General features: G+C 49.5%; 1 protein-coding gene across 7 annotated transcripts in view; it reads left to right on the forward strand.

The window, feature by feature from the left end:
• The window catches only part of Ttll9 (tubulin tyrosine ligase like 9), a 59,371-nt gene that overhangs the window by 14,596 nt on the left and 32,772 nt on the right, over nt 1–12,003 (forward strand). For 4 of the 7 annotated variants that reach the window (XM_023714898.1, XM_023714897.1, XM_023714901.1 and 1 more), the window contains exons 3-5: nt 2,432–2,524; nt 8,342–8,453; nt 9,061–9,246. In XM_023714898.1, the coding sequence (XP_023570666.1) occupies nt 2,432–2,524; nt 8,342–8,453; nt 9,061–9,246 (391 nt within the window). The remainder of the gene's footprint in view (nt 1–2,431; nt 2,525–8,341; nt 8,454–9,060; nt 9,247–12,003) is intronic. The other 3 variants (XM_023714900.1, XM_023714903.1, XM_023714902.1) reach the window with 1 other exon arrangement.

Here is a 12,003-nt window from a genome sequence, read left to right on the forward strand (position 1 = left end):
CCATACACACACACACACACACACACACACACACACACACACACACACACACACATAAATAAATAAAATTTTTAAAAAATGAAATTGTATGTCTTTCTTCCTTTGGATGGAGTATTTTTAGTATTCTACTTGGTCCTCCTTTTTGATTTTTAGCTATACCTCCTATTTAAATTTTAAATGGTTACTTTGGAACAATGGCTCTCAACATGTGAGTCCTGGATCCCTTTCCAACTTAAGCATTTTTATGGATCCAATTCACTCTTGTGGCCTGTAGCTATTAATACTTACTATATTAGAACATTAAATTTCTAACATACTTATCAATTTACCTGAAAAGCAATAAAGAGCAATAATGTACTTATTACATGGTAGCTACCATATTTCTATGAGCTATCACTGAATTCCTCATCTCAAATTTACTGATCAGTAGCATATGTTTTACATTTTTTGTGAATCTCTGACTTAACAGTTGGCTTTCCAAATCTTTTGTATGCCGTTTTTTTGGTGATGTGTTGCTTTCATTGGAGGATGAGAAGAAAATTCAGCCTCACAAAAGGGGAAGGGAAGATTTTGTGTACTTCCTAGAGACCTCAGCAATACTTAGACATATGGCTCTGGGGGTTACAACAGGCATCTGTTATGGTATTAGGATAATCCCCCAACTCATTCAGGAGTTTCATCTCCATTATGTTAATGAGATAAGAGGGTAGAAATTTAATCTCTGATGTTTAGAGGCAGGGCCTCTAGGAATGCTTCTTCTGTATCAATTGATATGATCATGTGAGTTTTCTCCTTTAGTCTGTTGGAATTTTTTTTTTTTTTTTTTTTTTTTTTTTTGGTACCAGGAATTGAACTCAGGACCTTGCACTTGCCAGGCAGGCATTGTGCCACTGTGCTATATCCCCGGCCCCTATTGTTAACATTATAGATAAGACTGATTTTCTAAAGCTGAACCAGACTTTCCTACAGCAAATCTACTTGGTCTTGATTATGGTGTATCTTCCTCCTTCTCTCTGTTGAGGATTGAACCCAGGACCTCACCCATGCTAAGCACGCATTCTACTGCTGAGCTACATCCTCAACTTCTGGTCTCTCCTGCTTTTCTTTTGTGTACATGTCTTTGTGTGATTTTGATATCGGACTAGCACTAGCTTCACAAAATGAGTTCAGAAACTCTCCTTCCTCTTCCCTTTTCTGGAAGAAGAGATTGTGTAGAATTGGGATTGAGTGTTCTTGGGAGACTCATTTGAGTCTTCTTGGGAGACTCATTTGGGAGAATTCTCTAGTGAAATCATCTGGACCTGGAGATGTCTGTTTTGGAAAATTTTTAATTATTAATTCAAAATCTTGAATAGTTACAGAACTATTTGAATGGTCTGTCTCTGACTGGGTGAGCTGTAGTGATGTGTACTTTTCAAGGCCTGTGTTGCCCGGCCGTCACACTTGGTATGCTGTGCTATCACCTCACCTCTGGTAGGGTTGTTCTTCCTGCTGTCTTCTGGGTTGTTTTTTTTTTTTTTTTTTTGTCAGTTTTGCTGACAAATGGCTTTGTCAATTTTATTGATTGATCTCCCACAAGAACCAGCCTTTTATTATATTGTTTTTGTTTTCAATTTTATTGATCTCAATCTCTCCACAAGGCCTCCTTTGACATTACCCCAGAGTAACAGGTACATCTCATGGGGAAGGAAATCAGGTGCCAAGGACATGGTCTCCAGTGACAGCGAGTGGGGCCTTCTTAGCACCTGACTGGATGAAAGCCCAACCTTGTCCTTGGTGCTCTCAGAACCTCTCCAGCAGACAGGCTGTCCCAACCTCATGGAAGGTCTAGACTGCCCTCTCCACCTTGGCAGGCACAAGTGGGGGTGGGGCACAGATGTTTCCTGTGGGGTTGGGCAGGAGCAGAAGAGTTACTGTGTCTTCTCTTGGGCTGGGTTGCTATTTTCTTGGTCCTTTATGTTGGGAGAACTAGATTTCATTGGAGATTTTTGTCTGTGCCCATGGGATGATTATTGGTCCACTTCTTCTCTACCTTCCAGTCTTCTTGTGATTGTTTTATATCAGATGTCTGGGTTTGGGCTGTTTCAGAAGGAATAGGAAAAGGACGCTGCTCCATCTTCCCAGTGCATGTCAGAAAGGGGAGTTTGCAAACACCATGTCATATAAGAATCTGTCATAGAAGGCGTACAGCACAGAGTGAGCACTGTGCAAAATGCTTGCTATTTTTCAATGTTTTGAAGATGCTTTAAATTCTCAATTTGATGACTTCAAGTGTTGTCATCCCCTGGTGCTAAATTCTGAAATTTGAAATTCTGTCTCTGGCATTTCCAAGTGTGAACTTGACCTTTCTTCCTTCCCTTTTTTCTTACCCCTGCACCATCCTCAGGAAATCACTGATCCTGAGCGAGTGTCTTGTCACCTTATCTTGCAGAGAGCAGAGAGCGTCAATTCGGTTCAAGACCACTCTCGTGAACACTCTCACAGATGTCCTCCGTAACAGGCCAGGATGGGTGGAAGTGAAAGAGTAAGACCCCCAGCCCCTCCAACTTTGTCCCCTCTCCCCTTTACCTCACAGGTCCTTGATTCCCTTTGAGGTCTCCCTGGGTAGCTTCTGAGGCTTCCCACGAAGTGGCTCTGACATTGGTTTTAGCACCCGCAATGGGTTAGGTGCATTATTGACACCATCTCTGCCTTACAAACATCCAGTAAGCTATGATAATGTGCAGAGTACTAAGCCAATTACTTAAGTCACCTGGCTCTAAGTGTCATCAACCCCCTCAGCTTGACTACCACAACCAATGTCCTGGGGCTCTCAGAGGAGTAAGGGGTGCAGCGCACAGACCTGCTGGTCATGTCCTCCAGGGGTGGGCCCACGTCTAAGGCTGTTCTTTCCTGGCCACTTAGCAGTCCTTAACCTGGAACTTGCCCTGTAAGCCTGCACTTCTTCTTTCATGCTGGGCTTTGGAGATTCTTATGGAGACAAGCATAGGATGCCTGGCACATCGTAGGTGCTAGTATTAGAGAAGGCTAAGGCCTGAGTGTGTGTAACAGACACCCAAAGTGAAAAGGTTTCAGAGGCTGGAAGCTTCTGTCTGAACCACTGAAGCCCATAAGCAGCAAGTTCAGAGATGGTGAGGAAATGCCACAGAAAAGTGGGACGTGTCTAGTTCCATCTTTCTGTGTGTTTGCTTTCCTGCAAAACTTTCTCATTGTCTGAGATGAGTCCCAGCTCTGTGGCACATTCCAAGCAGGAGCAAGCAGGAAGGAGCATGGAAATGTGTGACCTTCTCTGAGAGGACACTACCCTGAAGTCCCTCACCTCTTGACTGGCAGGATTTAGCTATGTTGCTATACCCAGCTGCCAGGAAATCTGGAAAATAGTATGCACGCTGCATTTCCCTGGGTAAACACTGAGACTATGCTTATCATAGAAAAAGAGGAAACTGGATCTAAGGAGTCAAGGACCAGCAGCCACCAAGCCATAGTGCTTAATAAGTGTTTGCTGCCCAACAGTAGCTCAGCTGCTGGACTTGGTAGGCTCCACATGCATGATTTCTTTTAATCCTCTCAAGTCTTCTAGGGAGCCATTCTGTCATTCCCATTTTACTAGTGAGAAAATGAGCAAGTCATGAAAACATTGTGTTTGAAAGTACTTAGTTCTTAAGGGTTTGGGGAGGACTTGTGCCTTGTCTCCTACATGTGGGGTCACAGGCTCACCTCCACCCTGTCCTAGCTGCCTCTCGGAGAGCGCAGGACCAGGTGAACACTCATTGTGAACCTTGGCGCTGCAGTTCAGCAGGGGTGCCAGGCTGCAGTTGCCCATCCCACAGGAAGCCAGCACTGGGCTGTCCTAGCAGGCTGCAGTCCAAGGAGCCAGAGAGGGCCTAGTCCTCCCTGTGGACCTTGGGGACTATTCCAGCAGTGGCGGTGGTGATGATTGGAGCTTCCGGGGATTTGCCTTCGTGGGTCTCCGATGATTGTGCCAGTGTCAGAATGGGGCTTCATTTGCTGAAGCCAAAGGAACTAATGTAATGAGAGATGACTGAGTGGGTGGGTGGGGGCTGGGGGGTGAGACACGGGGGAAGGGAGGTGCTGGCAGGTGGGGGTGGTTCATGGGATAGGGCACTGTTCTCCACGTGCTGTGTGACCTCAGGCCCTTTCTGTCTCTTTCTCAGCCTCTGCTCAGTAGTTGGGTGGACCCTCGGACAGTGAGTCTGAAGACTAGTCCAAAAAAAAAAGACTAGTCCACTGCTGACAATGGTAGTCATACTCCATAGCTGATCCCAGACTGCCTCACCAGGAAGGGCCAGTAGGCCAGGTTTTCCACCAGACACCAGTCTCATGTTTTAGGACCTAACTTGGGGCCTGGTATTTCCAGACAGAGCAGACTCTCAGTCTGTTAGGTCAGAGTCTAAAACAAATATGACCAAGTTACCCTTTCTCTAGCGTCCCACTGAGAAGGTGTATGTGAAGCCTGGAGCTGCAGCAATCATCTTGGGAGCCTGAGGTGATGAGGATCAGGATGCCCTATCAAAGTTGGCAGAATGAGAAGTCACTGTAACACACACCTCCTCCTTTTACCAGCTGCATGTGGCTTCCTCTGCCAGCAGTTTATGTGACTCTCACGCATTTGTCAAAGCCTAGAAACTAACCCTGATGCTATTAGGTACACCACAGTGTCTTGGTTACTTTGTTCTTGTTGCTGAGACAAAATACCTGATGCCCAAACTTAAGGGAGAAAAGGTTTATTTAGCTCACAGTTTGTGGAAGTTTCTGTCTGTAATCAACTGGCTCCAAGGGAGGTGACATGACACAGGGGCACCAGCTCAAGGTGGCAGAAGACAGCAAAAGCAGCAAGAGCAAAGGAGGAGAGCAAGCGCTTCTCCTCCCTTATACTGTATGTAGGCAGCCCCCCTCCCCAGGGCTGTAGCCCCCACACAGTCTCTGTGGCGTCCTCTTGCATAGGATGGGGATGTTTACAAAGGACGGTGGCTCCCTGCTGAGTAGCTCAGTTAAACTAAACTTCTCAGGTTGACACAATGTATCAACCATTACACACAGACATCCTTTAATTTGTACCCTTTTTTTTTTTTTTTCCACTGACCTTCTTTCTCTGCTTCAGAATTCCACCCAAGATCCCACACTGGGTGTAGTTGGCCTTGTGTCCTTGTATGTGCGGCATTCCCAGCCTTCACTTGCCTCCATGTCCCGTCTGAAGCGCTCTTTAGCTGTGTTGCAGGGTGTCGCTGGCTTTGGACTTGTCTCGTGTTTTCTTGCCACAAGCCCTTGCATTTTGACATGAGCATGGCAGAGTGCCACCCTGCAGTCCCCACGCAGCACATCAAAGGGCTCTTGATGCCAGCGTGGCCTACTGCTGGGGACTTGCCTGGATCACTGAGTTAACGGTGGTGTCTCCAAGGTTTTCTCAGTGAAAATTAGCTTTTCTTTTAAATTGCAATTAATAAATACCTTGTGGGCCAGTACTTTGACAGTATGCCAGTATTCTAGCCCCAACAAATTTTCGCATCATGGTATTAGCAGTCTTTGAAGACCCTTACCTAGATCTAGTAACCGTTACAATATTTGTGCAGCTTGGTGACTTGAACTCTGCATTTATTAGTGACGTTCTCCTGAAAAAGTTTTTCTCCTGCTTCTTATCTGTGTATTTATGTAGTGCTGGTTTGGCTCATCCGTGCTACTGTGTTGACTAGAAATTTCCATTCTTGATTCTCCAGTAAGGAAACTGAGGCCCAGAGAAGAGGACAAGGTCACAGAGAAGTTAGGAGTCTACCTGTGGCCCGGCTGCAATCGGTGCTCCTTGACCTGCGCACCCTGGCTCTGTGCCAGTGTGAGGCTGGGGAGGGGAGGGACCTGGAGTCTGGATGGGGCCCGCCCGAGGGCTGCTTCTCCGGCCCATTCCCTTAGGCGGCTGAGCAGTTCCTCACACCCACTGTGCATGGTGACAGCCTGGGGGAGGGTGAGGTCCCAGGTTTTCATTAATAATTTAGGGAGACAGTGGGACCTGGGGACTTCCTGGCCTCAGTGTTACTCCTTTACCGTAGGAGTCACCACCTGCACAGTGTGTGCTACTTACTAAGGATTGTTCTGAGATGGGTTTTGCTTGGATGAAGGAGCTTCTGGATCATTAGGCAGTGTCTAGGAGCGCTTGTGTCTGCATGTGACGTCTGTCTTGTTATTTATGTTTTTCTATCAGTCAACATTAAAGCAGGGAAGGGCCAGTGAGATAGCTCAGTGGACTAAGTGTCTGCTTAGGGAAGCTCAGGGCCCAGGCTCAATCCCAGCACCACATGCCATGCCAGCCCCACCCTTGGGTGCACTGAGTCAGCCACCAAACAAGGGGTGGTGACACATGCCTCTAATCCCAGTGCTGCGGAGGCTGAAAACAGGAGGATCGCTATGAGTCAGAGCTGTATAGTGAGACCCTCTACCAAATGCATTAAAAAAAAATTTAAAGTAGGAACATGGCTGTTAAATTTTGTAAAAGGCGCTCTGAATTTTGTGGGAGGGACCAGGTACCAGGCTGAGTGATGTGGGCGCACGGTGCCCCTGAAAGAGAGAGAATTCTCCACAGAGCCACTGCCCCCACCTTTGAGCCCAGGGTCAGGCTGGACCTGCCTCCTGCCTCAAGCCCCGCAACATGCAGGTGGTGTTCAGGAGAGATACCCTCCAGCAGCGCAAGAACAGGGAAGCAGGTTGAGTCTTGTTCCTGGAGAGCTGCAGAGGGAGCCCTGTTCACAGCAGAGCCAACTTCACAGTCACCACTCCCACATTAGCGTCCTGTCCCAAACCTGAGGGCAGTGTGGTCTTGGGCTCATAGCCCCATGAGGCAGGAATGTTGACGGGACCTCGAAAAGGAGTCGCCTGGGGGGATCCTGCGTGTAGGTCACATAGAGAGTCCTTGTGACTTCTCCTGGGTTGGGAGATACAGTGGTGTGGACCCTTTCAGAAGCACGGTCTCCCTCAGCACTGACTCCCACATAGAGGAGGGGAGGCTGGCACCGCTGTCACCCTTGGTGCTCAGTGTCTGCCTCAGGCCTTGCCAAGATAGTTTTCAAGGCTCAGCTCATTGTACATTAAAGAAAAAACAAAGGAGGAGGGGACAACCCAAACACCTCTTAATAGGAAGACAGGTAAATACACTGACTGTGGTAGTCACCCGATGGAAGGAGCGTGGTGGTACAAATGGCTGAATCAGGAGGGGCTCAGGGTGCAGCTCTGTGGTGGAGTATGTGCTTGGCACGAGTGAGGCCCTGGGTGTGATCCATCCCCAGTGCTGCAAGAGGAAGAGAAGGAGGAGAAGGAGGAGGAAGAGGTGGAGGGGGGAAGGGAGCGGGAGAGGAGGAGGAAAGGCAGTAGCAGTAGCTAGATTCGACTCCTATGCATCACATGGGTAAGTCTCTAAAACAAGAGGTTGATGGGGAGGAAAAGTAACAGACAGATACAGTTCTAACCCTGGAGCTTGGACCCCAGAAGCTCATGGCCTAGGTTAAGATCCTGGCCTGCCACTCACGACTGGGTAAACCTGGGTGAACTTCCTAACCTCTCCGTACCTGCTTCTATTGCCTCTTCTGTAAAATGGGAATAACAACAGACACTACACATACAGCTACTGACTTCACTTGAGGCATGAGAGAAGACAATAGACCAGGCAGGAATAGACACAGTGGGCTTCAGTTATAGCGACAGTTTTTTTTAGAAAGTGGAAGCAATCATGGTGATGCTTTATTTTCTGCTCCATCTTTTTGGAGCCCATCTTTTTGCAACCATGTTCTGGTACCCAGATTTGATAGATGACTGTGTTCCCTGTCCTTCTCCTGTCCTGGTAGCAAAGGCCTGGGGTCAGAATTTCTACTCTGGCAGAGCTGAGTGTGGTCCTCGGTGAGGAAGGTCATTGTAACACCCTAGAGCGGCAGGGAAGATCACTGTCACCTCTCGGCTGTGCTCTCAGGACTGGTGATGGGAAACTCTGTGAGCTGCGAGGAGCTTACAGATGTGACCCAGTTCTACCACTTGATACTGCAAGCTGCAGGGTTGATGGCAACATGGGCGCCCCTGGGCCCAGGCAGTTAACAAGGACAGAAGTGTCACATGCTGTAGGGTGAGGGGGAGTGTACTTCCGAGGGGAGATGTCCTGTCTGCTGGTAGCCACTAGGAGGCACTCAGGGCTCCATGTGGCAGATCTGCTGAGGGTCCAGGAGGCAGTTGCCTGCAGCGGCAGCACCCATAACACCTCCTAGAGGCTCCTGTGGGACTCACCAGGTCCTCCCTGGCCCTAGACCCCAGCACCACTGAGGCCGTCACCGTGACTTTTCTCCCCCAGTGAAGGGGAGTGGGATTTCTACTGGTGCGATGTCAGCTGGCTCCGGGAGAACTTTGACCACACCTACATGGACGATCACGTGCGGATCAGTCACTTCCGGAACCACTATGAGGTGAGCTGGGCCTGTGGACTCATGTAACCGGGTGTGGTGAGGGGCAGAAGCTGGTATGGGGGCTCAAGGCCCAGGGTGAAAAAGTATAAGGGATGTTGGGGTACACATGAGGGTGGGGCGTCTGTGACCTAAACACTTGATGAGCCAGTTGGCTTGAGGGTGTAAGGAGCTAAGGTCTGAGGCCTAAGGATGGAGATTTGAGGTTATAGGCTTGGAGGAATAGTTTAGTTTGAGGGTGCAAGCTCCAAAAGAGGAGGATATTATGGGGATTAAGCAGAGAAGTTTGGGGGTAGACAGAAGGGAGGTCTTGGAGGATCCAGACCACAAAGACAGCCCTGGAGGAGTCATTAGTGGAGATGCCAAAAGGTTAGAATAGCTTAGTGGTTAAACTCAGAGCTTGAGTCAGAAAGAACTGGTCAGAGCCCAGGTGTGCTGCCAGGTAGGTGGACAGCCTTGGGCAACTACTTATCCTGGCCAAGCCTCAGTTTCCCCGGTTGTAAACTGGGGATAATCACAGACTGCAGCAGAATGGGGGGCAGTAGAGCTGGTGGGGCAGGGCTCTAGGGGGTGCAGGAAGCTGAAGGCCCGCTGCCTGCCCACCACCCAGCTAACCCGCAAGAACTACATGGTGAAGAACCTGAAGAGGTTCCGGAGACAGCTGGAGCGCGAGGCAGGAAAGCTGGAGGCGGCCAAGTGCGACTTCTTCCCCAAGACATTTGAGATGCCCTGCGAGTACCACCTGTTTGTTGAAGAGTTCCGCAAGCACCCGGGAATCACCTGGATAATGAAACCCGTGAGTGACTGCTTAGGGCCTGGGGCAGGGCGACATCAGGGGGGTCCCGTGGAGTCCAGGGCCCTGGTGCAGTAACAGCCTGGAACACCTCGGAACACCTTCTCTGCTCCCTTCCCTGCAGCACTCGGACCCAGCAGCTGCCTGCTGCACTGAGCAGGTGCTCAGGGAGTGTTAACAGAAGGCCTAGGGGTGGTCAGGATTCCAGGGCAAGGGGTGCAGAGCCCCTTCTCTTATGTACAAGGAGACAGTGGCCAGGCCAGGACAAATGCTTGTCACATGACTGTCCCTGGGGGTGTCAGAGCCCCATTTCAGAGATGAAGCACTCAGAGCCTGTGTTCTCAAATATCCCACAGGTGCTGGAACCAAGGCTGGGGTCACAGATCCCAGAAAGTGACACATTGTCTCTGCCCTCTGCTCGAGGGCAGACTGTGTGCCAACCAAGGATGTGTGCGTGGCCACATCTGTGCTGAGTGTCAGTAAGAAGAATGGTGTCAGGAGAGGGAACAGCAGAGGGAGTCTCCCCACCTAGTCATGCTTCTCAGGAGAAGTATGAGATTGGGCCCATACAAATGGTCCTACTTCCTAGCTCGTGACCCCAGCTGCGTGAGCAGGTACCTCAACTGCTCTATGTCGCAGCTCCCCACCCATAAGGTGAGAATAACTATGATATCTACTGTGTAGTGGTGTTACTAAACAAACAAGTTAGGCAGGTAATGCACATAAGGACTATTCTTAGTCAAGAGTAAAAGAATTGGTAGTAATCTTTGACCTGAAGGATGCCTAGGAGCAGACTGGACAAGAAACAATGCTGTAGGCAGAGGGAACTGTATTGCACTAGGCCTTGCCCTGGAAGCAGCCCACAAAGGGAGAGAGGTGAAGTGGGATACTGCCAGTGAGTGTCTCAGGCCTTCCCTGTGTCAGGACTATCCTTACCTCAAAGCCACCACAGCCTCAAAGGGCATCTCCAAAGCCTCTTGTGGTCCTGGACCCAGATGGTGCTAGACCCAGGAAAGGGTTGGGGTGGTCCAGCCCTAATTTATGGAGCTCCATGTTGGTTGATGCTGATTTAGCAGTTAGCCCAGTGGTTGGGGGGGGGGGGTAAGAGAAAGCAGCCCAAGAGATGCTTCTACCAAGCCAAGATGTCCCAGACTTCCTGGCCTTCCTGGGCCCCCTCCTCCGTGTCATGGGCAGGCGTGGTGAGGTCTTTGGCTGGCAGCAGGGATTAGGATGAGTTCTGTGACCCAAGGGGTGGATTCTAGCCCGGCATTATCCTCCCAGACAAATGATCATCTGTGCTAATTGCGAATGAGCAATTGCACATTAAGCTGATTCCTCTCCCAGCCCAGGGCCTTTGTTAGAGGCAGACGCGATGACAGCTGTAATTAAGAGGAGGAATCTTGGCTGTGTGTGTCTGTGTGTGTGAGTGCACGCGTATCCTCTCTTCTGAACAGCTGAGGCACCCTGTCTGGGGTGCCGGCTGTGGAGAGCAAGTGTTTCTACTCTGTATGAGTCTAACCCAGTTCTCAGTCTGTGTCTACCACTTATGAGCTGTGTGACCCTGAACAGGTTACTGGGCCTCTCTCAGTCTCTTTCTGGTATTCATGGGCCCCACTCTGGGGTGGGGAGCAAAGGTAATGAAGTGGTGCGTGTTACATACACAATTATGTTTTTTTTTTTTTTTTTTTTCCCTGAACTGGAGATTGAACTCAGGTCCTTGCACTTGCCAGGCAAGCGCTTATTTACTGAGCTATCTCTCTGGTTACATACACAGTTATGTCACACCTGTTATGCCAAGAGCTTGGCATGAGGTGCCCAATAACTGACTTTTTCCATGTTATTTCGAAGAGGCCAGGAAACAGCATTTCTTTCACCTGTCCCTGGGAAGCATTGAGGTTAGTGTTTCTCAAACTTAAATGTAGCCATGCATCAACTAGTGATCTGGTTAAAAGGCAGAGCCTGACTCTGCAGCCCTGGGCTGGGCTGAGGGGCTACAGTTCTAACTCCCAACCCCGATGCCACTGCAGCCAGTCCCCAGATGGATGACACTTGGAGTGGGGAGCTCTGAAAGCCATGGTTCCCCAGCCTGGGCCCAGTTGGCTCATCTAGCTTGTGAATGTGCTCTTCTGAGCAGTTCCCAGGACTCTCCAGGAGAACCCCAGCCCGGGGCATGGGCATTTAAGGACTCAGAGGCTCATGTAATATTGTGGGGACCAGCAGGCCAGAATTTGGCAGGCCAGGCCAGTGTTGGAAATGCAGGAGCGATTTCTATGTCACAGTCCTCCTCCTCCTCCTCCTCTTCCTCTTCCTCCTCCTCTTCCTTGTCCTCATCCTTCTCCTCCTCCTCCTCTTCTTCTTCCTTCCTTTTTTAGTACTTTTAGTACTAGGCATTGAACTCAGGGCTTTCACACTGAGGTATATCCTCAGCTCCTTTTTATTTTAAGGTGGTCTTAATAAATCATAGCCTGTGCTCAAATTTACAGTGCTCAAATTTACAGTTCTCCTCCTGCCTTAGCCTCCCAGAGTGCTGGGGCTACAGGGGTGTGCTGTGATGTCCAACTGAATTGCTTCTTTTCTAAAAACCTCAGGTTTTGTTCTTAAACCCTCAACTGGGGGCTGGAGAGATGGCTCAGTGGTCTAAAGCACCTACTTAGAACAAGATTGGCAAGGCATCAGGGACCGCGGTTCAATCCCCCAGCACCACATGCCAGCCAGCCCTGCCCCCTGGTGGGCTGAGCTGGCCACACACACCACACTCTC

The sequence above is a fragment of the Octodon degus genome, unplaced genomic scaffold (assembly GCF_000260255.1).
Source record: "Octodon degus isolate 3935 unplaced genomic scaffold, OctDeg1.0 scaffold00037, whole genome shotgun sequence".
Taxonomy (NCBI): domain Eukaryota; kingdom Metazoa; phylum Chordata; class Mammalia; order Rodentia; family Octodontidae; genus Octodon; species Octodon degus.